Source organism: Haliotis asinina, chromosome 11, assembly GCF_037392515.1.
Source record: "Haliotis asinina isolate JCU_RB_2024 chromosome 11, JCU_Hal_asi_v2, whole genome shotgun sequence".
NCBI classification, from domain to species: Eukaryota; Metazoa; Mollusca; class Gastropoda; order Lepetellida; family Haliotidae; genus Haliotis; species Haliotis asinina.
In genome coordinates this window covers 48,614,855-48,641,255 of record NC_090290.1, presented here as the reverse complement: position 1 = coordinate 48,641,255, position 26,401 = coordinate 48,614,855, and the positions used below count along the sequence as shown (strand labels likewise).

The 26,401-nt window shown below is 39.6% G+C and overlaps 1 protein-coding gene across 5 annotated transcripts; it reads left to right on the top strand.

Annotated features, from left to right (window-relative positions):
* Positions 1-12,014: 12,014 nt before the first annotated feature.
* On the top strand, positions 12,015-25,367 carry LOC137256120 (lanC-like protein 2). Of its 5 annotated transcripts, none has more exons than XR_010954546.1 (10): positions 12,015-12,193; positions 14,267-14,375; positions 16,296-16,512; positions 18,495-18,639; positions 18,919-19,059; positions 19,692-19,877; positions 20,964-21,140; positions 21,456-21,528; positions 22,661-23,053; positions 24,097-25,367. XR_010954546.1 is itself a non-coding variant. In XM_067793825.1 (10 exons), the coding sequence occupies exons 1-9, from the start codon at positions 12,122-12,124 to the stop codon at positions 22,735-22,737; spliced, it is 1,197 nt and encodes a 398-aa protein (XP_067649926.1). In that variant the 5' UTR covers positions 12,015-12,121; the 3' UTR covers positions 22,738-22,777; positions 24,097-25,367. The 5 variants fall into 5 exon arrangements, 3 of the variants coding, with proteins under 3 accessions (XP_067649926.1, XP_067649927.1, XP_067649928.1); XR_010954545.1 differs by having other exon boundaries at positions 22,661-23,186; XM_067793825.1 differs by having other exon boundaries at positions 22,661-22,777.
* Positions 25,368-26,401: the final 1,034 nt, after the last annotated feature.

Here is a 26,401-nt window from a genome sequence, read left to right as displayed (position 1 = left end):
AAAAAGCAGCACAAAAACATAATTATCATTTTTATTAAATACATTACATAACACTTCTTAAAAGAACTACAACCCTTAATCTGAAGTGCAAAACAAAAATAAGGTCTCATGAAATTTACACTGGCATGATTATATCAAACAAGCCAATCACTTCTGTTTTAAAAAAGCAGTACAAAAATATATTTGTCTTTTTTTTTCTTTTTTTTTTCTTTTTGAAGACATTACGTTATGTTTCAGAAAAGAACTACAACCCTTAATCTGAAGTACAAAACAAAAATATTAATCTCACCAATTTGGTTTCACAATTATTCTTAAGCCTTATCTGCTTAATTTCTGGTAAATTGCCTTCAAAACAACTGGTCTCGTACAGGGCCAGCTGGTGGGAGATAAAAACAATCACACTACTTACATCCACAACATGGAAGAGGGAGGTTTCCTGAAGTGATCCATAATGCGTAGAATGATAGCAGATAACCATCCTTTGATGTTGTCTTAGTTGCTTTGACGTTAGGCTTCTTGGAATATATATTCAGTTTTTCCACGGGATACACTTTTGAAGAATGATGTTAGTTTTGGAGACGTATTCTTGTAGGCATTGCTATGTGCGGTACGGCCACACACTTTTGAGTTTCAACATTTCCATCCCTTTCTTGATATCACTTCGTTGCAATGCATATGTTTGCTTCGTGCTTTTGTTACGAGTGTGTATTTTCTGTATATTTTGTTATTAATTCAGTATTGATTATTATTGGGTCACAACATTTAGTGTTTTGAATATTAAATATGATGGGTCGCATTTCGTTTTAATAGCTGGTCAACACTTTTAGCATTCTGGTTTTCCGGAATTTATGTGCTCCTAGTTTTCGATGTTCACTTCCTGAATTTACTGCCAACACTTGAAATCCCGTCAACGGCTGACTCTACATTATCTGCTGTCGCACCGATCGCTGTGTTGACATTCTGTCATAGTTGCTTCTCTCTCACACCAAGACTTTGGTGAGTTTGCTATATTGTATTTTTGTGACCCACTGACTTGTCTCTCTTGAATTGTATCTGTAATCTGCATTGTTATATTGACTTGTGACTTTGTATACCTTGCTCTCGTTACATAACAATACATAATTTGAACGTAAACAACTTGTCTTTGTTCTGTTTTGCTGGTTTACAAGGGGATGTCTTAAATTGTTGTCATGGTAAATTCTTAACCGTAACACTTCATACATGTAGCTACGTTTCCTTCTTTTGGTGAAGATCCATTCTGATACATTTCCATGGGAGAATCTCTAATAGCTTCCATTTCAGGCACTTTCTCTGAATCGACTTCTGGCATCCACTTAATACAACCGTAGTTATCTTTTTGTTTTAAACGTTTCAGGGACAGTTTCATCACTGCTCGTGTCTAAACCAGCTTTACTGATAGAACGCTTCTCGCTGGATAAACACATGGCTTTGACTTCTGGTCTGTTAAGGTTTTCATTCCTGACAATAAGTTTTTTTGTTGGATGACACCATAACCCGAGCCAATAACTGTTCCATCTATTGTATCTTCAAGGCTCTTGGGATACCTTACTACTAAGCGTTGAGCTATTGTTGCAAATTGCTGTGATTTAGCATGATGTGTCTTAACTCTAACTGCATCAACTACCTTTCTAATACGTTCTGTATGACCTATTGACATTAGTCCAAGGCAGTTGGACTTTCAATGGCCATGTAGGGTCTCTATTTACACCGTCATAGACTAGAGGCAATGGACTCGTGGGAGCAAATGACTCCAAGGGGCTGGTGGAAGCAATGCTTATCTGTGACACTGGAGATGTAGGCACAGAGGGAAGCTGCAGTCTTGGGGATGGACTCTTTGAAGCTATAATAAACGTAGGCTTTTGATGTATTGTGTATCCGAGTCAAACTTCTACTTTTCATCTTGTGAACAAGACAGCTTGACATTAGAGTTACTTCCCTTGAAAGATTGTAGTTATTTGCCTAACCACTATTTTACTGCATTCAGTAATAATTTGGTAGCATGATTAGTAAAGCTGTTAAGCAATAAATATCATGACTTAAGGTCTTTTTCGAAAATCTTCAAACCTCTCGTCGGATGGTGTAAAGTGGATATAAAACATGGATTTAGTTTGAAATCCTTTTCAATGTCTAAACAGTTTTCTATTATTATTGATTCACTCCAACAGATATATTACATAGATTACTCAGTTTAGAACAGATAACAAATAAGTACCAACCAGGCTTTACTTTACTTTTTTATTTTCTCAATAGGTTTGTGACCAACACTGGTTTAATTTTCCCCTTTAGATCCTCCTCTTCCACCCACTCAAGGTCCTCTATCCTGGTTACCCCAAGAGATAGCAGTTCCGGCAAAATTGTTGTGACAACTGCATTATTCCATATTTCCATGCAAATCTATAATGTCTCCTCTCAGCCCATCTGTAGCTTCCACTCTTTGTTCTTTCCCCTCCATCTCTGAAAGGGTTGGAGGAATTACTTTATAGAAATACAGTAGGTTCCAGACTCAAAGTACAGAGGTACAGGACAATACTCTTTAAAATCAGCTAAAGACTGACATTAAAATCATTAGTATTAAGGTCTCCCTCAAAGGCGAAAAAGGTCCATATCTTGAAGATAGCGATACGCCTTTGTGCTAACCAGCATAAATACTTGGTTATCACGAACAAGAATAATGTGAATCTTTCCAACTGTCAGTTCAGAGTCCTCACGGTCATTCACAAATATAGCAGCATCTGCCTTGTACTCTGTTCCATTAAAAGTAATCTTGTCAGCTTTTAGGGTATTTGCTGCATTCAAATTCATGTCAGCTGTTGCAACTCTGACCGCATCTGAGTATATGTGTGGGTGAAAAGATACTATGGTGCCTGAATAAAGTTGGTCAGAGAACATATTGCCTGAGTAATAAAAAGATTGTAAAAGTGTTTTTGCTAGACTCTTGTAATTTTGTAATTTCCTAGCACATTTTTTAACGTATGAACGCTTACTTTCAAATCTCATGGACCAAAGTCTAATGAGTGGTCCATATTTTAAAGCAAGTTCTGAAAAATGTAGGACAAAATGATGTTTGGGCCTAAGTTTTGATCTTGGGAATAATTCCCTTCTTTCAAATAAATATTCCTCAATTACTGAGGCTAGACTTGCAACCCTTGCTTTTGTGAAAGACTGACTGCAAATGACCCGTGTCACTTTCTTCATCAATAACAAAAATGACCACACTAAACATGGGGAAGACCACTTACAACATGGTAATATTGCTGCTTGTTAAGTACTGAAGTCACTTTAATTCCATTTGACAACCTGTGATCACCTCAAGACTGTCCTCAGTTGTCCCTTTTGACAGTGGCCAGTTTGGAAAGCTTCTCTCTTGGTAACAAGGCAATACCTACAAATGTATTCACTTGAAAAGCTCTAAAAAAAAACCACCCTGATCCCACGTTGTCACCCAGAATGCAAACTAGAGAACCCCTCTGATTGACCATATATTTTCAAATCATTTTCTTTGCAAAGACAAATGAGCTGCATTTGATCTATGCTAGACCTCAAGTGTGCATGGTAATTGCCAAGTGTAAAATACACCCCAACTAGCGTGTGTCTTTTTCTTGCTGATCCTAATGGATTAACCACTTCAAATGCATCTTGATACAAGATTATTTCAAAAGTCTTTTCTTTCTGAAAAGGATGTTGCTCCTAAACACGGACCCATGATGAAAATCTTTTAAAACATCATTAACAGCAGGGCCATTGCTATCTCTGAATGTTACATGATGTCTTTGATTAGAACATATACATGCCAATGTTTCAAGGAGAGATATATATTGGTTGCTTGAATTATGCTGGTCAGATGACAAAATAACTTGTCGGGGTGCTACATGTGGAAAGTTCTTTTTATAAAAACTTGTTTTCGATTTGTTTTACCCGAGTAGACCTCTATTACACTTTGAGAAAACGTCTGATTCTGCAATACCCTGTTTTACTCCTTCTATGATATCATTTTCAACACCTGCAGCTGTGAGTATGCTTATCACATGGTGCTCAATAGATTGAAAACTGTGTTTGTGTTGTGACTTTAATTCTGTAATAATATTTGGAATAACGGTCGATGGTAATAGACACTTAGCTTCACGTTTCATGTAAAAAAAACAGCCGAATTCTTAACAAATTCTACTTCTCTTTCAGATTCTACACCAGTGTCAATGTCTAGTGTCTCAAGGCCATAAGTATCATCAGTATCACTGGCGTCAGCACACTGTTCATCGTTGTTTCTGACATCACTATCTGATTCAATCTCAACATTGTCTATGCCAGGGGTAGAACTGAATATGTAATCAGCTAATACACAGTCTAAGTGCCTATGTCTATGCAGGGAGCCTATATAGAGGGAGAGGAGAAACTCCTCGAAAAGCCGCTGAACGGGTTTGCTGCCATAACTTCTACATGCCAAAACTTCTACAGACTAAAACAACAAAATACATAGTCCAGTGCATAGCTAATCCCCTGACCCTTACCCCAAGTGCACTGAATGAAAGTACACGAGAAACCGTTTATTGACATAAAAATATTATAAATAAACATGTAATATATCAACATTCAAAAATACATTGGTATTGATTTCATAAAATATTGTTCTATGAGCAATCTCTGCCTTGTCTGCTGCCTCAGTCTTCTTAATCACTTCAGTGAATCGGATATTCGGATGGCGACGGGTCAAGATCTGGTTGAGTCTGCTGTGGAATCCCTCCAAGTTGTTGTTGGTGCGGGATCCGACTGTCAGGTGATGATTCCAAAGTTGGATGGGAAATCTGGCGTCATCGTCGACCCACCTGGAGATAAAGGCAGTAGCTTGAAGCACATCTGGGGCTGACTCCATGGCATCAACCCAAGTGTCCTGGACGACATCTACGGGGAGAAGGGCAAGGCCGGTAGCTCTTCTGATCCATGTCTGGACAGCAGGGTTTTCCTTGTACTGAACGGCCAGTCCGAGGTTCTGAGTCTTGCTCCAAATGACAACCTGGCAATAGTGAAAGAAGCATCCCTTCACTTCGATACCAGGGACCTCACTTTCTACTGCACGGATGGCACTTATCTCAAAGTCAGTTTGAATACGTGCAGGTGCTAGGGGGCGATTCAGCTTTTGTTGCACGTCAGTCCTGAGAAGTCTGAACAGTCTAGTGTGAGTTGTGGACTGGCGGTCAGGGAGAAGGACAAACACTAGCGGATAACTTGAAGATCCAGACCTGGCATGAATGATATACAACTGGCTCCACAGTTCAGGGCAAGAGGTGAATGTTCCGTCCATATACAGGGTTTCAGCTGACTGAAGGGCCTTGAGCTGCTCACTTGTCGTCATCCCCATCACTAAACAGAAGGAAAGGTTGAGATCAACCTCGGATCTTGTCTGTGGAAGGGCTGGGATGTTCTTTCTTCTATGTCTGTACAGGTCACTGCTCATGGACGGGAAAGATGGCAGGAATCGAATGTCATCTTGTCTGGCAACCTCGTCATTGTATAGGGATGACATCAGGATAGTCTTTTCTCTGGCTGTCTTTCTTAAGTTGCTGACAAAACGTATCTTCGTGCTGTCTTCTGGAGCATGGTTGTGGTCCGTGACATTCCTAACAAAATCACCCGACGCTGATAATCTTCCTTTGCATGTGGACTTCACACACTTCCAGTGTATACAAGTTTGTCGGACAACATTCTTGTTGTAAACATAACCGTCTAGCAAAGACTTGTGGGGTTCCTTTCTGTGAGGTTACAAACTCTACTTTTCTTATGTCAGCCATTTTGCATATTCCTACTGCAGGTTGACATAGGTTACTAATATATACTACAGTTTTAATATGTTATAAAGAGAGAAGACTCAACTACATTTTTGACTGAAGTTTTCATTAGCTAATTAATTTATGTCTCCACTGAATTGGTGAGCTTGGATCATGTTGTTACTGTACACGTATAAAAGTGTTTCATCTTATTTAGTAAGTAATAAGTTGTTACTGAACCTCTACTCCCAGTTACTCCCGCTATAATCCTACCCCTGGACTGTTCCACTGTGCCTATAGGTACGAGCATATATACTTCCGCCTTGACTTTCTGTAGAAGTTTTGGGAGATACCCGCTGAACGTATGTTTCGGGTCGTAGCGTAACCAGTGTAGCCAATATGGTGGCAGCGTAGTATTTAAGATTGAGCCCGGTTTATTTTCAACAGCTGATTAAGTTCGCTGAGTGTTGTAACAACTGAAACCCTACATGTAGAAGATAGGTTAACTATTTTGTCACTTCAGTTTAAGTCAAATAATTGGTATTAGTGTCCGTATTAGGACAGTAGATTAAAGTAAAGTTTCAAGTCGGCATGTTATAACTCACTGGCTTCTTTTCTCGATTCACCGCGAAGATAGACTAGATTGTGCCGATAAAAACCTCCTTCACACATTCGTTTATTTTTTAGAAGAAAAACATACCTTTAGTTGAAAGGAATTTGCAAGTAATAGTGACAGTTTTATGACTTACAAAATTGTTAAGGTGTAATTGAGGTGTGTGACATTTCGCCGATCTGTTCTGATCCGCCACTGAAATGCTACACGTCATTGTTTGAGTGTTTCTAGTTATTTCTTCAAAAACATCTTTCACATACACCTGTAATTCATATGAAGGGAATATACTATCAGTAGAAATGTGTTTGCAAGTAATAGTGACAGTTTCATAATCTAAGAAAGAATGTTAGGTGTATTTGAGGTGAGTGAAAAATATGACATATCGCCGATCTGCTCTTATCCACCATTGAAATACTACACGCAGTTGTTTGAGTGTTCTTAGTTATTACTTCAAAAACATCTGTCACATACATCTTTAATTCTTATGAGGGGAATATTCTATCTGGTGAAATGTGTTTGCATGTAATAGTGATAGTTCCATAATCTAAAACAGAATGTTAGGATGTATTTGAGGTGTGCGAAAAATATCACGTATTGGCGATCCGATCTGATTCGCCATTGATGCTTGAGTGTTACAGTTCCATAACTTCCTTCTTTCTTGTTGATCTTATTATTTGGAAATTGGAAAGGTGTTTTAAAACGCTTTGTGACAGTTTTACACTTTATTTTTGAGGGCCCTGTGACACTGTCAGTTAATATTTTGTTAATGTCCATTCCATTCCCCACATGCAATAAGATATCTGAATTAATTATTAATGTAAACAAAAATTTATCAATGTTTTTAGAAGACAGCTGATGTTAACACGTGTTCTCGCGATACTTTTGCGTTCTTTAACATGTTTTGGGAGTGAAGGCCGGGGTGTATCATTTATTCTTTCATTCATTCACATATGTACGTCTTTTTCTTTATTTCTTTCATTCATTCACACAATTCTTGCTCTTAATTCTTACTCTAATCCATTCATTCATTGTAAAATTCCGACTGACACAATAAACTGGCTGAAGTTCTGTTAAACACAACTGAAGTTGCGCTGGGAACAAGCCAAGTCACCGTGTGTGTTGGAGCATGACGAGGCACACGTTAATTAGTACAAATGGTAAAGAAAGCAAGCGAGTGATCTATCCCCGTTGTAGAGTATCCCTGGTTTATGGTATCTCGAAAGATGCGAGGAAAATGACTTACAAAACTTGGTTTTGCAAAAATTGAACGGACAGTCAATTTTTTCTCGTCTCACTATGTGACGTCTCAAATACAAAACTAAGCTATCTACACTGTCAAATACAGAGTCACATACTGAATTTTTACAAGATAATCTGACGGGTCTACGAGCCCATGATTTGACACAGGCGTTGGATGCATGCTGATGGTCTCGTTGAATATGAGTCCTGAAACCTGAGAAGGTCTGCAAGACCCTATCACATGCTTTGTGGCAACAGGGAAAATCAATATTCGAAAAGTCTGAGTGAATTTCATAATGTTTGACGTACTGACTTCAATTTTCTGCAATGAAACTACAAAGTTTGCACGGGAACATGGTACCGTCATTTCCCACACTGGCATCTTGGCTGTTCAATAACAGCAATGTTAACAGAGGTCCAATTATCCACCGTTTCATATCGAGGATGCGTGATTTAACATATCCATAATTTGTTTTGTGAAATACTGTACCTGATGGGGCTGCATTCCTTAGATATTACCCCTTCTTCGTAATCAACAAGATTGCCGCCGAACTAGCGTCTGTGAGTCTCTTCCAACAATGCGTCGGGAAACGGTACGTTACGCTAACACGACTCGTGTTACGCCGAATACAGATATTTACGGTATAGAATGTTTAAAAAGTAGTCATTGTACTGTAAACGTTGTTACAGTGAATTGCCGTCAGGAATTAACATGAAAATAGTGTATATTTTACGGTAAGGGTTTACAGTGTCTACTGGAGCAATGGCACAAGGTGAGTGAGTGAGTTTAATTCTACGCAGCACTCAGCAATATTCCAGCTATACGACGGCGGTCTGTAAATAATCGAGTCTGGACCGAACAATCCAGTGATCAACAACAGAAGCATCGATCTGCGTAATTGGGAACTGATGACATGTCAACCAAGGTTCGCTCAAGTTCCCAGCAAATAAACGTAACTGGACAAAACGCCAGGCAAGGAAGGTAATAAATTTATCGGGCCGTAGATGCATCCAGGGTATAGTGGAGAATTATCGGAACCTATACCCTGGAGATATCGAGGATGGTGTGGGGGTTGTTATAGAAGTGTAACATCAGTTTAAGATGCCTGTAAGAAAATAGATCTATACTGGTCATGGAAAATAATGCATCCGTAATAGAGAAATCCGCAATATGCCGCCAGTATCACCTTTATCAATCTACTATCTTCGAGACATGATTAACAAGAAACGTGTTTCTTATCTGACAAAATTATAATCGTTTTTTTTCTCTCTTGGAAACAGATTTACACAGTCTTCTTTCACCAGCTTCCAGAACATTTTGTACCAAAGTATTTTACGTTGCGCTTGCTAAGCCAGCAAGAACATGTACATACGCCCAACCGTAAAATGCATTCATGAGAGGCGATATAATTTCAAAACCTTGTACAAGTGATAGCAAGTAAAGAGCACAGTGCAGCGGTAACCTGCTTGACTTCGCTCGCTTCTTTTCTGCACGCGACATTCTCCGCCCATCCTCGCTGTTGTCCGCCAATTCACTGGCCTCATATTGTCGAATGCTTATTGCATATTGCTTGATAGGTTTGTTTTGCTTCTCTGTCCGCTCTATTTCCGAAGCCAACAGTTCTTGCACATAATCAATCATATCGCAGTCGAAGGCGAACTTAATTTGATTCAAAGATTCAATAGTTTAAAAAATTGAACTGAAACTGCATCCTGTATCTCTCACGTTTCCAAACGAAATCTTTTTCAGTGTGCGACTCGTGCAACTCTAGGAAGCTTTCTTACAGCTCTCTTGCAAACCCTCAAGTCTTGGATCAACCGCTAAAACAGTTTCGTCACGTGTGACCATCTGAGTTACGATATCGATGTTGTCTAGTTTCTCACCAAAGTAGGGTGATGTTGCCATTTCCAAGATATACTTGTTGAAAACAGACAGATCTAGACTGCAATCGAGATTATGAATGCTCCACACTATGACGTCACTTATACAGTCCAAACAAACGCCCTCTGCATTACTAATTACCTCTCCTATGTATACTAGACTCATAAAGAAACTGTGCATGCAAAACTTTAAAATCTAAATTTATCAAACATGTGCAAACACATTAGGATTTAAACTAAGAGACTCGTGTATCCAACATGCATTCACGTTCCGGGACGTCAGTGGTTTTGCCCTTGAGACATGCAATACGTTGTTGAAGTGCATTCTGGGAAAGAGAAACAGAGACAATGAATGCCACACAATACTGTCACTTGAAAAGCTCAACCCCTGTCCTTGCGATCGTTAAAAAACTAAACGGCTATTGAAACATATAGCATGCCAAGGCTAACGTCTACACAACGTCATGGGGCCATTGGGGTGGCCCGTAGGGGAATGTCTCAACAACAAGTGGCTGTTGCCACCGCCACCGGAACACCATTTCTGCAATGGTGAGACGTTACCAGAACACAAATGACGTCATCGATTGGCCACATTCTGGACGTTCACGTGTAACAACGCCAAGACAGAACAGATGGACCATCATCGCCACAGGTTTGAGACTGCAGTGATGACTGCCCGAACCACCCCAGGACTTCGCCATATTCACCCCAACACGGTTCGACAACGTATACGTCATCACGGGATCAGACTACGACATCCCGCCATTCGACCTGTCTTGACACAACGTCATCGACAAGCTCGCCGAATGTGGTACCGAAATCATGTATGCGGACTCTGTTTTGATGGAGAAATGTTGTTTTTCCAGATGAGTCCAGGTTTAACATTTCCAGCGTGACGGCCGTCAGCGTGCCTATAAACGCGTGGGAGAACGTGATGCACAGCCCTGTGTCTTGGAGACGAATCGCTTTGGTGGTGGTTCCGTGATGATTTGTGGTGAAATAACAGCACGCCAAAGAACTCCTTTGGTGATTGTTCAGGGCAACGTAACTAGTGTGGGCTACAGGGATCAGATTCTTCGACCTGTGACAATTCCTGTTCTTCAACGTCATGGCCCTGGGTTAACGTTCCAACAGGACAATGGCAGCCCTCATACGGAAAGGGTTGCTATGAATTTCTTGCAACACCACAACGGTGACTTACTGCATCGGCGTGAAAATTCACCGGATCTCTCCCCGATAAAGCATGTTTGGGACGAGATGGATCGACGTCTACGCCGTCTTCCTCATCCGACAGATAACGTCCTTGATCTTGCAACAAGATTTGAGAGAATCTGGCCTTACATCCCACAAGCATTCCTTGCTTGATAAGCTCTATGCGTCGTCGATGCATTGCTGTTCTCCATGCCGATGGTGGACATACCCGTTATTGATCTTCTGAGATGATCGTTTGACCCCTGTCCCGCTTGTGAACTCGTGACGTCATTGTGATTGACTTTTTAATTGGAATTCTCCCAACTTGTTCTGGCCTCCATTAAAGTTTATCTGTACCTTTGACATTGTTATCGTGCTTATCAACTGGGATAATATTTTCACAATGCACAGTTTCTTTATGTGGCTATTGTATATGGTTCACACCAAAGAGAAATCGGTTTCATTCTAACTCACTCTGATGGAGCGATTGTTAAATGTTCATAATATCATTTTCTTTTGTTTTGAAGATCACTACCCACTATATGACATATAAACAAAGTGGCGTCTGAGTCTCGACTAGATGTTAAAAATCCCTGAAACATATTCTGACAAGATTAATTAACTCCATGGATGACATTTGTACATATATATCCCTACACAAAGCACACTTGCTGTGCCAGAGGGACATGTATGTCCTTTTGTAACAATATGGTAAATTAACTGAAATCACTAGAAAAAAATAGACGACCCTGGACCAAAACAACTGTAATTATAGTAAATTTCCAACAAGTATGTACCGTTTTTTCAACTCTACCGTACCTGCAAATTACATTTCCGTTTAGTCAAAATCACCTTGTCTTCACTAACGATCAAACTTGACGCCATTGAAATTGTTGGGATTTCGAGAATATTGCATGGGTATGTGTTATTATCTGAATGATTTAAATATACGCTATAGTGCTTGAATTTGCAATTTACCAAGAAAGTGTAATCCGAAATATAACATCTGCTAAACTTTAGAGTCGTTTACCTTTACAAATGGGGAAAGAAAAAAAAAACAATCATTCAATTTCATTGATTCACCTATCGTTTGTTTTTTCTCTAAAAACAATCCTCTGAGTCAGTGCCCAAATAGACCTATTTTCCAAATCCTAATTCAGTCGTTCTCTATTTCATATACATGTATCTGCGCTATACTAAAACAATGGGATAACTAAATCAGAGTTCCTTCGTTGTGAATATTCCACGGTGTTTTATATGTGGCTGCTCTTCCATTAATATTTCAACAAATATGATCCGATTCCGTATGCATTGGGATTCGGTTTTAGTGTCACCCACCGGATGTTTTGCTGCGATACTGCCGCACGTGCCGTCAAATGTCAACAAGGTTCGGGTAAATTAAGCTGACATTGGGGCGATGTCAGACAGAGCCTTTCGCAATCCCTTCCCGGATTACGATGGAGAAAGTGTTCTGACTGAGGAGGGAAAGGTGAGAACTGTCACATGTGTTGCAGTCACAATTTTATAAGGTTATATACTGTCACCATATACTCTGGTGGCAGTTTTTAGCGTTAGAATCCCTGTGTTTGGCAAATTTTCAAAAGCCTGTTTCTCACCATGTCAGGCATTGTGTGCGGCCGAATTTACCTAGAATAAGTAGCCCGGATGCACTAACGTACTCGTACGTCAATGGTACACTTTCTCAATGGTATTGTGTATTCACTGACGTACCGACTTGGTAGATCCTTTTTCCGATTAAGAATCCCATTGTGATTCAGGTAGACACTCCGTACTGATCAACAGCCCAATATGAAACGGATTTTTAGACCATGATTTGAATAAGGTTTGGTGCGCCAGATCTTTTAGTAGTATATTTATTTTCTTAACACTTGATGTTTCTGTGCAGCCACAATTTTTCTGAAATTTCAACCAGGAATGACAACAAGTCAAGGTTGTATTCTCCAGGAAGTCCCTTCCCTTCTTCCCAGCCCACACACCCTAAAAACAACGACATATAATAAAAACAATGAATTGATAAATAATTATATCTTACCTCACACATAAATGTCGCTTTCTGACTGGCTGAGCGCTCTTCTATTGTTTTCAGTGTACCCCCCTTTCAAGCATGTATCATTTCTGTGTACCGCACAAGGAATGCTAAATTCATGCAGTACTTCATGGCGGTTATTCTATATCTCAAATAGCGTATGATGTTCGGAAATAACCAATGTTTTGTGAATCTAAATTGGTGGAAGGGAGATAACTCTAAATCTGATTTTTCATGTCTACAAAAAGATTTGTACCCAGGGCACGACTTAGTGCTTTGTTACTTGCACTGGTGCAACTATATATTACACAAAGTAACCTAGTTATGAGTCAAACTCATTTCACTCAATTTTTGAGAAATATGTCAACAATAAATCTAAGATTAGTAGATATGTAAGTTCACTTTTCTTCCAACCTTTGAATAGCTATGGCCCCGAACCATTGCTATTCATTCACATGTCTCGGCTTTGACACTCTTATAAACAGGGATCAGCGATGTCTCTGTGTTGCTATGGTTTCATGGGTACTTCATCACGGACACGTGTTTATGTACACCAAAACCTCCGATGTTTTAACACACTACATTGCAACTGGAACTTGACTGGTCCATCTAGGTCTTTGTCTGGTGCAAGTAGGTTAACATCTGCTAAATGGACATAACATCAACCCATGGCCCCTCGTGACCAGTGAACAACTTATAATACAGTCGTGCCCTTTTTATCTGAACACTTGTGTTTTTCTTGAAATTGTGCGGGTAAACAAATTCCGGATATCTGAACAATTGACCATATGTACATGTACCATGAAACATACAAAGAAATGAACATAATAGGCCTCAGCCATAATCTTTATTGATAATGATAACAGATCAACAAGCACTTGCTGCTTCAACTTCACATTTCCTGCTCGACACACTATGTCTAGACTTAAACCATGTTAACCAGCCACGAGAATAAGCAAAGTCTGAGATACCCGTGCTATCGCCAAAAGTATGTGCTTTTTCAGTCAACATTTCATGACGAATGGCCAAATAGTCAAAATTAACTGAGTGTCACCTTGCTAGATAATCAACTCAGATAGATAATCAGCTAGATAATCAACTCAGATAGATAATCAGCTAGATAATCAACTCACACTTTAAAGACTGCTGTCTTCTTTCATGTTAGGGCACACAAGGCCAATTGGTCTTTGCGTGTGTAAACATACTGACAGGCACTCAGCCATCTGGATATATGAGACCAAAATGTTTATAATTTAGCATTTGTATGTGAAAATGACCGTCCTGTTACAGAAACCGGATATCTGAATAAGAGTAATTTTACAACATTGTGAATTCGTTTTTAGGAATTTTTGTTCGGAAAGCAAGTTTTCCGGGTATCTGAGGTTTGAACACACAGGGCATGACTGTATAGCACATAGGAGCGATGATCTGATGATGTTCAATTAATGCTACTGTTAAATTGGGATGCCACTGGAATGTAACCAAAAGAGTAATAGAATCATGGCTTTGTTCCAGCTTCCCAAGCCCTATATGAAGCAGCTGAGGGACAAGATTAGTGAACTGCTCTCCTGTGTGGAGTCGGCAGGTCCTGAGGCCGAGGACAGTGTTTATGTCGGAGGAGCAGGTACCACTGTCAACAATTTCCAACACAAAAACAAATGCATCTAACACTTTCAATGAAACAAATCTTTGGAGAAGTTGATTGAAGTGTCATCATGGAATTTGGTATGCAGAAGTGCAAAATAGCTACTGGCCCACAAGCATGTGACTAGTGAAAATCCACTTGGGTCAGTACATCTCCATAGTCACTGGCCTGACTGGCTAGTGATAATCATGAGGTTATATTGTAAATATATCACTCTATTCAACATCTTAATTTATAATACACTAGTGAATCCTGCACGATTATGGCCTGATAAAAATGTTCATCATATTAGCGATGTGATGATGAAACCCATGTCATGATGACAACATCTTCTTGTCTTAATCTTTTGCATAGTTTTTCCATTCAAATTTCAGGCTACTGAATTATTTTTCAGGGCCTGTAACTTTCAGACCCAACTAGCTAGCACAATTTGGAAACTATTTCGCACACTGGTATGCAATAAGTGTGTCCTTGATCTCTGTCAGTTCCTTTGTACGGCCTCCAGCAACAGAATATATGATCTTTTTCCATCTTGCTCTTTGCTCAATGCAGCAATACTCCAGCTATGTGTTGTCGGTATGCAAATAATGGATTCTTAATCAGACAATCCAGTAATCAAACATCATGAGCATCAAATTTTTAGAAATTTGGGATATGATTGCGATATCAGATGACATCAGCGACAAGCATGGGTTGCTGAAAATTCAAAGGAATACTGGTTTGGACGCAGTATACATGGTCGATAAACTCTAATGGTGGGGTGGGCTTTGTTTCCAGAGCAGAACTGAAAAACTGTTCAATATTTTTCTGCAAAAACTTGGTAGATATATCAATCAGAACCTATAGTTGTGCCTTTTGCTATTTACAGAGTTTGGGCATTTTTATTTTTTGTTGTTTTTCCATGGAACATTTTGGTGTTAGTCCAATGGTGAGAGGGGCTTCGTTTCCGGAGCAGAACCCAAAAATCGTCTAATACTTTTTGCAAAACTTGGTAGGTATGTGTGGCACACTCCATAGTGGTGCCATTGCTATTTAGAGGTTTTTGTGATATATTATTTTCTTGGTTTCCATGGAAATGTTTCGGACTTAGTCTCAAAATGGAGGGATGGGCTTTGTTTCTGGAGCAGAACTCAAAACCTGTTCTTTATTTTTCTGCAGTACTTGGTAGATATACCAATCAGAAGCTAAAATGGTGCCTTTTGCTAGTTAAGGTTTTTGTTATTTCTTAGTTTCTGGAAACCATTCGGACTTTGTCTCAAAAGTGAGAGGTGTGTTCCATTTCCGGAGCACATCTTCAAAAGTTCTTAATATCTGTCAGCAAAATTTTGTAGATATATGTGGCAGGCACCAACGTGTGCCTTTTGCTATTTACAGGTTTTTGAGATTTATGATTTTTTGGTTTTCCATGGAAACGTTTCGGACTTGGTCGCAAAGTGGAGGAATGGGCTTAGTTTCTGGAGCACAACTCAAAAGCTTCTAAATATCTTTCTGCGAAACTTGGCAGATGTGTAGGGGAGACCCTAAAGTGTTGCCTTTTGCTATTTACAGGTTTTTGTGATTTGTCATAGTCCCAGTTTCCATGGAAATGATTCTGACTTAGTCTCAAAATGGAAGGATGGGCTTTCCAGAGCACAGCTAGAAAACTATTTAATATCTTAAAGCAAAACTTGGCACATATATGAGAGAGATCTTGAAGTGGTGCCTTTTGCTGTTGACAGATATATGGCATTTATATTTTTCATGACTTCCATGGAAACGATTCAAAACATCAAGTAACTGTCAGATGATTTGTCCTTTCAAATATGTCGGGGCCGGGGTGATATGTCATCTTTTGATGACTCTTGTTCATTACTGTTTCTGTATGAAATGTCAGTCTAGTAATCAGAACTATTTTTGCAGGCAGAGCTGCTTTGTACCTCCACCTGCACTCAACAGTTGGTGAAGGGAAGGTAGAGGAATACCTCCAGAAGGCTCTTGCAAACTTACAGCACCCTCTGTCTTCCCTGAAGGGGAGGAAACTCTCCTTCATGTGTGGTGATGCTGGTCCACTGGCCCTTGGTGCTATTGTGTACAGTAAACTAGGCCAGGCTAAAAAGAGCAAGGATTGTTTACAGAGGTGATGATGATGATGGTGGTGGTGGTGGTGACGGCTATGATTTTCAAAACCAAATAGCGTCTCCAATGTAAACTTTTCAGATCTTAAAGCAAATGCTATCATGTATTTTTCATTCCATTGTTAATAGTAAATAAATGGTTTAATCAGAATGTGATTTCACTGTACACCTCAATGGAATAGTATGAACTTAGCATTATAGTGACAAACAGTATTTTGACCATGTCTACCTCATGCATTGACATGGCTTGTGGAAACCAGGCTGATTTTCATTGATTGAAGAATTCTTTGGACTTGACCCTTGCTTTCTGTGATAATCCTAGACTAACACATTTTGTGCCATTTCTTGAGAGCAACCACTTTATTGTAGGGCTTTTATATGTATCATCTAAAAGTATGTGTTAATTGAAATCAATGAGCACTACACTGTATACATTGCTATACACAGTTAGATATATCTGTTCTGTAGGTTTGTGCAGTGGTGAGCTGGCTAAAGCGCCAGGCTAGTGATCCAGCGAGGTGAAGGTGTCAGTTTCGAACCCACCTGTGACTGGGTGTGAAAACCTTGGAGTCAACTTTGTGTGCAGACTCTTTCCGTGTCGTCACAACCCCTAATACACAGTACACAACCCTGTGCACTTCAAAGAACCTACAAATCTGTTAGTATTTGACCAGATGGTGGCCACATGAATACGTGCAAGCACCTAGTTGTGGGTACAGCACCGTGCAGTAAACTTGGACAAAGTGCTTTGTATCCCAATCCACCTAACTGTGAAAATGGTACCTCATTAGGACGAGAGAGCCACAATAAAAAAAAAAACTTGGTGCGCCTAGTGGCAGCAAGAGTTGTATATCCCCTGTGGACTTGAGATTGATAGCACGCTGTGATTGACATCAAGTGATCGAGAGAACCAAATACCAGTGCTTTGAGCAAGCACTAGTTCCATGGATATGTGCACTAAATAAATATCCTATCATCATCATCATCATCATCATCTGTTCAAATATCACAAGGGGCGATGGGCTAGCCTAGTGGTTAAAGCTAGTGGTTGTTTGTCTTGGTGAAGGCTCAGGTTCAATTCCCCAAATGGTACAGTGTGTAATACCCATTTCTGATGTCCCCAGCAATGTTATTGCTTGGATCCATTCACAGAAACGAACTGAAAAAAATACAACTTCAAGTAAACCCGAACTCACTCACTATTGTGTCAAATATATTTAGTGACACGTCTTTGACGCACAGACACAGGTTTCAACATGACATGCGAACATCTTAGCCACCAGGCTGCCTAGGATTACGTAGTATTACCAGTATTCCGTTATACCACTTTATGTTTGCCCAACAATACATACTGTGAATGGCATATTAGGTAAAGAACTTATAGGAAGTTTTTGTAATTGTCTTTAAAGATTAAGTTGAGATCTCAACAGATATTCATTCACAACAGATGTTTTCTTTGACTATTCAAATACAAAAATGCTTAATGTAACACTATAAATTGTATGAAAAAAAGAATCTAGAATCCCACACTATACAGCCTACCTTTGAGATTGCTGTTATCAGAACCATAAATATTTTAGGGACTTGTCATTGACATTGACATCAGTGTTGGGAATTGGTTGAAATCTGACAATTAATGATTGCTTCATTACCAAGAAACAATCATTAAAAACAAACGTGATTAGCATCATTTTTCAGTTTTCCCTGTCTAGGTTGTTATTGCACACAAATATAACGTGATGCAATTTGATACTGTAAAGTGATGACTAATCATGACATGTAATCGATTGCATGGTCACTGCGACCAATCTTTTTTGATTATTTCATTTAATCATAACACCTCTAAAAGATATGTAAAATTAGTATCACTTTCTGTTCTCAATATATCTCAAAATGAGTACCTGAATCACAATATATTTGCCAGTCCTCATCCAAAAGCTACCCCAACGCCCAATACAATGAGAACACTTTGATTCTGATACAGATTGGAGTCTTTCCATAGAAAGGTGATAAGTGATGATACCATACCAGACGAAATTCTGTTTGGTCGCACCGGCTACTTGTACGCACTGCTGCTCATTAGAAGAGAGCTGGGGAGGGACTTTGTGAACTCAGAGATTATTTCCAAGGTGAGATTATGTGGGTCTCATGAATTATACACAGTGTATAAAAAGAAGGTTTCTTTTGTAATTTGTAATCTGTCTTAATTGTGTGTAAAGTATTCTCCAAAGATGTTAATAAACCCTGACTGCAAGTCTTGGTGCTCAGGATATCAGCCACATGTTGTAACAGATCGATTTTTTAAAGATTGTTGTCACACAGTTTAAATGTTGTAATGTACAGCATATTCCCAGACCACATGCTTTTTTGATGGACATGTTGTTAGTTTCAGTATTTGTTATATACAGGTTGTCCAAGCAGTGCTGGATTCGGGCCAGAGGATGTCCAAAAACCAGGGCTGGTCTCACCCCTTGATGTATGCATGGCATGACAAGCACTACCTGGGGTCTGCCCACGGACTGGCTGGAATCTTCTACATGCTCATGCAGGTGATTGGCGATTCATCTAGCACGTGTAGGAGATTATTGGACCATGTGCATTGTTGCATTTGTGTGGTTGTGGAAGATGGTCATTGTGAGTGAGTGGATGGTTACAAGCCTGGGAAAATGTAGTTTTTACCCTTTTCTTATTGAGAGATTTATTCCACACTCGGCAAGATTCCAACTATGTATCTATAAATAATCAAATCTGGACCAGACAATCCTGTGATCAACAGCATGAGCATCGATCTACGCAGTTGGGATACAATGACATATGTCAACCAAGTCAGACAGTCTGACCACCAGAAAATGACACTAACAAAATTATTTCGATGATTGCCCATTAGCAATGAACCAATTAACACTTGTGAGATTTCAACCAGTTCCCAACTCTATCTGGATTATGTCTCAGGTCAGTGTGTTAACAAACAGTCACAACAGCAGGAGAGCATACACAAATGAACAAACAAGCAGATAAAAGAAGCACCTTTAGACATCCTCTGTCTAACCAATATGATCTGCCTGATTTAAGAAATAGTTAGAAATTTTTCTTAATTTCTTGTTTGACATTCTGAGTTTACCTAATTTTGAGTCAGCCCTGCCATTAACTTACACTTTCATCCTTGGTGATTTATCTGCAGGTACAAGATCCCAGTTTCAGCAGTGCCCTGACATCGCTGGTTAAACCTAGCATTGACTACATGCTGACACTTCGCTTCCCTTCTGGAAACTGTCCCTCCTCACTTGGAAGTAGTTCCGGTGACAAACTAGTTCACTGGTGTCATGGAGCCCCAGGCTGGATCCACATGTTTTTACTTGCTTACAAGGTATTTTCAAACAGTACTGTCACTGATATGTTGAACTTTCAAGTGGTTTGTCTTGTTTGATAAATGTTTGGTCCCCTTGTATTTTTTCATCTGTCATATTTTTTCCCTCGTTGTGAAGTTTTAATGAGTAACTGAGTGAATCTGGTTTTACAACGCTTCTTGCAATATCCCAGCAATATTACAGCTAGAATGAAGTTTAGATAACTCAAGTAATTACAATGGTCCTTGACACAAAGGTATTTGTCTGCATTTGTTTCAGTAATGTTACAAATAGATATGAGAAGATGGCGCACCTTTTTAGGGCACACTATCACGCCACACTTTTCTAAAAGTCAATATTGCATGTCTCTCATTATTTATATCAGCCCCAAGCCAAGCTATAATATCATTTATTCTGAAAAAAAATACAGTATGATATTAAGATTACAATATGAAATTAAAAGTTGAATTAATGGAACGTTGCATTAATTTGACCTATCATGCCTTGTACCACTTGAACGTTATTTCAAGCAAACCCCATATAGTTATGTCCTCTAGAACACTCTTTATGAATATCCTATAACGCAACTTGTGATTTAGGCCAGTTTGGCAAAGACTGACAACACCGCATGTGACAGTGGTGAATCTACAGAGCAATGGTTTACATTCCATAAATGGCAAGTGCTCTCTTTTTGGAAGCAGGTTTTGAAGTTTCACTTATCGATTTCAGGCAAATCGTAAGGGCTGATAACACTTTTATTGTATAAGTAGAAGCCTAGAGTGACTGCGTATGCTCCTAAATATATCACAGACCAAAATTTTATCAAAATAGTGTGACCTTGTGCCTTTAAAGACCTTCAGTCCTGTGAGGATCCATGACCTTAGCAAATAATGATCAATAAATTTGGGTAAATGCTCATGATGTTAATCAATTGATTGTCTGGTCCAGACATGGTTATTCAGAGACTGCTATTTCATTGCTTTGAAAACAAAGAATTTTGCAAATTTAATTTGACAGGTATGTTTGATAGCACTAGCAGATGAGGTTTCTGTGTACCTGACCATAAAGTTCTGTGAATAATATCAACCTTGATCATGTCATTCCAGACATTTGGAGATCAGCAGTATCTGGAGGCAGCCAAGGACTGTGCTGATGTCATCTGGAAGCGAGGTCTGCTGAAAAAGGGGTATGGCATCTGTCACGGAACAGCTGGCAATGCCTATGCTTTCATTGCAATGTTTAAACTCACCAAGGACCAGAAATACCTATACAGGGCCTGCAAGGTGAGGGTTGGACACACAGATGGTTTGAAATGTTTTGATTTGTGAGTTAATGACTGAGTATGATTTTATGCTGATTTTAGCAAAATTCCAGCAAATACCATGGCTGGGGACACAAGAAATGGGTTTCACGAATTGTGCTCATGTGGGGAATCGAACCTGCGTCTTCAGCTTGACGAGCTGTCACTTCAACTATCAGGCTACTCCAACACACCTGTTATATTTTGTGCAGAGGGATTGTGGTAGTGAAGCAGGTAAAGCTAAATAAAGATGAAATCCATGTATCTAGATGCTGAAAAATGTTGCTATTGGTTACAGTTTGCTGACTGGTGCTGTGACTTCGGAACGCATGGATGTGGGACTCCAGACCGACCATACTCTCTGTTTGAAGGTGAGCCGATTTACTGACAGGTAGTTTGTCTTGCACTTCGATGATCTTTTGGATTGGAAATAAAAGACTATGGGGATACAACAAGGGCTTATAGGATTTTGGCAATTTCCGAATCAGCAGTTGTTCAGTAAAGGTTGTTTTCAGCATGGACTGATAGATTCTCAAATTTACCTGTCTGACATTCAAGTTAAAAGTTAGGCATATATGTAGACATACATCATATTTCAGGTTAATGAATCATTATTAATTCTCTTGTAAATATGAATGATGAATTCCAAATTGGATGATATACTATGTCGATTATTTTGGGGCAGGTAGGTTTTAGCCAGGGTTGGCAGCTTTTACATCTAACCAGCCCTGTGGTCTGGTGGAAATTTTGGGGAGTTTCATACCTAACATAACAACATAAGGAATGGCTAGCTTGTAGCCTTCAAGCTACTTTATATACATGGATGTAAGGCCAACAATCACATTATGTTTATTATGAGTAAATACCAAATACTGCAAACAGTAATTAAAATTGTATGACATTATGTGGAGTGAGTGAGTTTAGTGTTATGCCACACTCAGCAATAATCCAGCTATATGGCAGCGCTTTGCAAATAATTGAGTCTGGACTAGACAATCCATTGTTCAACAGCATGAGCATCATTCTACACAATTGGGATTAGATGACATGTGTCAGCAAACCTTTCCACCCTATCCCAATAGTTGCCCCTTACAAGTATAGGTTGCTGAATTTTCACAGGTGTCATTACGTTGAAGGCAAGCTCATATGAAGCAGGAGAGGAAGATAAATGATTACATTGCTCCTATACATCCATCCATCCATCCATCCATCCATCCATCCATCCATTCAATACATAGATCCTATGCACGCAAGCACATACACACTACCTGTATATATTCTTTAGCATGACTCTACTCCTGCTTGTATTTGTTAAAAGTGGGTATATTATTTCATTGTTTTTGTATTAAATTTTCATTTGGCCCACGTGAAAGGAGGGTGCCCCCAAGAAAGTAATCAATGCCTAGGGGGATTGATGCATGCCTGTCGGTAAAATGATCAGTAATTAGTTACGAGTTTGCCTTGCCACAAGCCAAGACATAAAGAGAATTCTCTTACTTTCAGGAATGTCTGGCACCATTTACTTCCTGGCTGATCTCATGGATCCTCTCAATGCCAGATTTCCAGCTTTCGAACTCTGAGGAAGGAGTCTTTGGTCTAGGGCTCGTAATCTGTAGTTTGGTATTGTGCCAATCTGTTTCCTCTGCTTAGAAAGATGTTACTTACAAGCGCCTGCAGAACCTTCTCACATTATGGAACCTGTGTGGACAGACCTAGCATTGTTCTTTGACAATAAGGCTTTGACAGTGGAACAAATGTGTTAGAACATCACACATGCTGTATACAGAATATGGGCATCGGACACCTTAGTGACTGTTCTTCATTTTATGCTGAACAACCAGCCAGACTATACGTGTCAGTAGTGATCCATACCTGAGAGGCCACAGCTTTTCACATGTGAGAAAGAGGCAGCCACTGCTTCTGACATCAAGGAAATGTTGAGGGTGGCATAAAACTAAATTCACCGACATCCAGGTTTTCCCTGAAGTTGTGTTTGAGGTTGCTGTTGAACCCTCCTCAATGCTCCAGGGTATTTTATCTCCAGTCCTTTAACGACCTGGACCAATTACATGTCACTTTGGAAGTACCAATGTTTTCATTTCTACTGCTGGTAAAATTTGCAAAGACTCTCCTTGCACCTTGAAGTGATTTGATCACATGGTTAGGTCAGCTTCATGCTGTTCAATAGGGGAAACCATGAATTCTGCTAGATGGTATGAAATATATTTGAAGAACCAAAAAATGAAATCTCATAAAAGTAAGCACTCATGTTTCTGTCTTCTAATTTTAAACTTGCCGAAAATTCAACAGCTGCTTTTCTGTTGCTGATAAGTATAGATGAAAAGGTGACATTTTTTGTTTTCTGTGCTGGAGTGACTGGTCAAACATTAGGTCAGTCAATCTTTGTGTCAGCTATATGGCAGCGCTTTGCAAATAATTGAGTCTGGACTAGACAATCCATTGTTCAACAGCACGAGCATCATTCTACACAATTGGGATTAGATGACATGTGTCAGCAAACCTTTCCACCCTATCCCAATAGTTGCCCCTTACAAGTATAGGTTGCTGAATTTTCACAGGTGTCGTTACGTTGAAGGCAAGCTCATATGAAGCAGGAGAGGAAGATAAATGATTACACTGCTCCTATACATCCATCCATCCATTCAATACATAGATCCTATGCACGCAAGCACATACACACTACCTGTATATATTCTTTAGCATGACTCTACTCCTGCTTGTATTTGTTAAAAGTGGGTATATTATTTTCATTGTTTTTGTATTAAATTTTCATTTGGCCCACGTGAAAGGAGGGTGCCCCCAAGAAAGTAATCAATGCCTAGGGGGTTGATGCATGCCTGTAGGTAAAATGATCAGTAATTAGTTACGAGTTTGCCTTGCCACAAGCCAAGACATAAAGAGAATTCTCTTACTTTCAGGAATGTCTGGCACCATTTACTTCCTGGCTGATCTCATGGATCCTCTCAACGCCAGATTTCCAGCTTTCGAACTCTGAGGAAGGAGTCTTTGGTCTAGGGCTCATAATCTGTTGTTTGGTATTGTGCCAATCTGTTTCCTCTGCTTAGAAAGATGTTACTTACAAGCGCCTGCAGAACCTTCTCACATTATGGAACCTGTGTGGACAGACCTAGCATTGTTCTTTGACAATAAGGCTTTGACAGTGGAACAAATATGTTAGAACATCACACATGCTGTATACAGAATATGGGCATCGGACACCTTAGTGACTGTTCTTCATTTTATGCTGAACAACCAGCCAGACTATACGTGTCAGTAGTGATCCATACCTGAGAGGCCACAGCTTTTCACATGTGAGAAAGAGGCAGCCACTGCTTCTGACATCAAGGAAATGTTGAGGGTGGCATAAAACTAAATTCACCGACATCCAGGTTTTCCCTGAAGTTGTGTTTGAGGTTGCTGTTGAACCCTCCTCAATGCTCCAGGGTATTTTATCTCCAGTCCTTTAACGACCTGGACCAATTACATGTCACTTTGGAAGTACCAATGTTTTTATTTCTACTGCTGGTAAAATTTGCAAAGACTCTCCTTGCACCCTGAAGTGATTTGATCACATGGTTAGGTCAGCTTCATGCTGTTCAATAGGGGAAACCATGAATTCTGCTAGATGGTATGAAATATACTTGAAGAACCAAAAGATGAAATCTCATAAAAGTAAGCACTCATGTTTCTGTCTTCTAATTTTAAACTTGCCGAAAATTCAACAGCTGCTTTTCTGTTGCTGATAAGTACAGATGAAAAGGTGACATTTTTTGTTTTCTGTGCTGGAGTGACTGGTCAAACATTAGGTCAGTCAATCTTTGTGTCAGTGGTTATTGATGATCTCAGGAGACTAAAGGTCATCGATATTCAACACAAATGATATATTGAATTAACCCTTAGAATATTTCTTGTTAAGTTTGTTAAATCAGATATTCACAACTGATACAATGTCTGGATTCATAAAACAGGTAGTGTATGTGTCTCAACAGGAAGTAACTTCTATTATCTTGATCCTGGTGTAAATGGGTGCCTGCATCAATCCTGACATTGTGCCTCGTGATTGCACATAGGTTTTATGGGTGTAGTTACGGTTGCAGTCAGTTACTGATCAAATCTTAGTTGCATATTGCAAGAATGGTAACCCTGCCTGACACTACATTGACAGAATAAAACCATGACATGTTTCTGACTGGAGTGTCCACGGTTATATTGTGGAATAGTATGCTGCCTATTAGTTACGTTTCTGTGCATTCGCGCACACACTGTGACCTTGAACAGTTGATTGTGCAAAAAATATTTCAAATTACTGCTTAAAAAATGAGCAGTGTCTGAAATTCCCGGAGATCTTCAGGCTGATATTGCTGACTGTGAGGTGGTTCTGACCTCATTTCATTTCTCCAAGTAACTGATCATGTTAACTACTGGTTTTGCGCAATTCATATTTGTCATTCGTGTATTGGCAACAGAACTGTATTGCAATATATTGCGATATAGGTATTATAGGTGGACACAATCCAGTGATCTGCGCAACTGGGAACCGATGACGTGTCAACGAAGTCAGTGAGCCTGACCACCCAATCCTGTAAGTCAGCTCTTACGACAAGCATAGTTACCTTTTATGGCAAGCATGGGTTACTGAAAGCCTATTCTACCCTGAACCTTCACGGATCGATTTGACAAAATGGAAGTAGTCATATTGGGAAGATAAATTCAGTATTTGCTGAAGACCCACCTTCGCAAAGCGATTTTAGCGCTGCAGTGATTGTAACTTCCACTCTCCAACATAGGCAAAGATACCTTTGTGCAAGTAGGCCTTGGCCATCCAGTGCCAACTCAAGACTGTAACATGACAGCAGAATGACTGCGGTCTGAAATTCATCAAGTCTGGACCAGAAAATCAAGTGATCAACAGCACAGACGGAGTTCCACATCAGTTTGGGCCAGTTTTCAGATCAGCATGAATTAACATTTCATTAACGTAACAATTTCTTCCAAAATTAATAATGACTGTTCTCATGCCTAACAACCTCAGCACCGACTATCGGAATGTGTGCGAGTCTTCGACATTTCATAGAATCATAATCAGACAAGTAAAATCAATGACCAATGGATTGTGACAGTCAAGGAAAGCAACTCTATCAGTGTAATACGACGCTTGTGTCAGGGCCGTGCTTCCTGAGCCTCCATGAAAATGGACGATCAGTTCCTCACGACGTTTTTCTA

Bases quoted from the DNA above. Each gene is read 5' to 3' on its own strand.
- LOC137256120 (XM_067793826.1), top strand. From the start codon at position 12,122: ATGTCAGACAGAGCCTTTCGCAATCCCTTCCCGGATTACGATGGAGAA. The intron at 14,376-16,295 runs GTACCACTGTCA...CTATTTTTGCAG, and splicing joins TGTTTATGTCGGAGGAGCAG to GCAGAGCTGCTTTGTACCTC. The intron at 19,060-19,691 runs GTGATTGGCGAT...ATTTATCTGCAG, and splicing joins TCTTCTACATGCTCATGCAG to GTACAAGATCCCAGTTTCAG.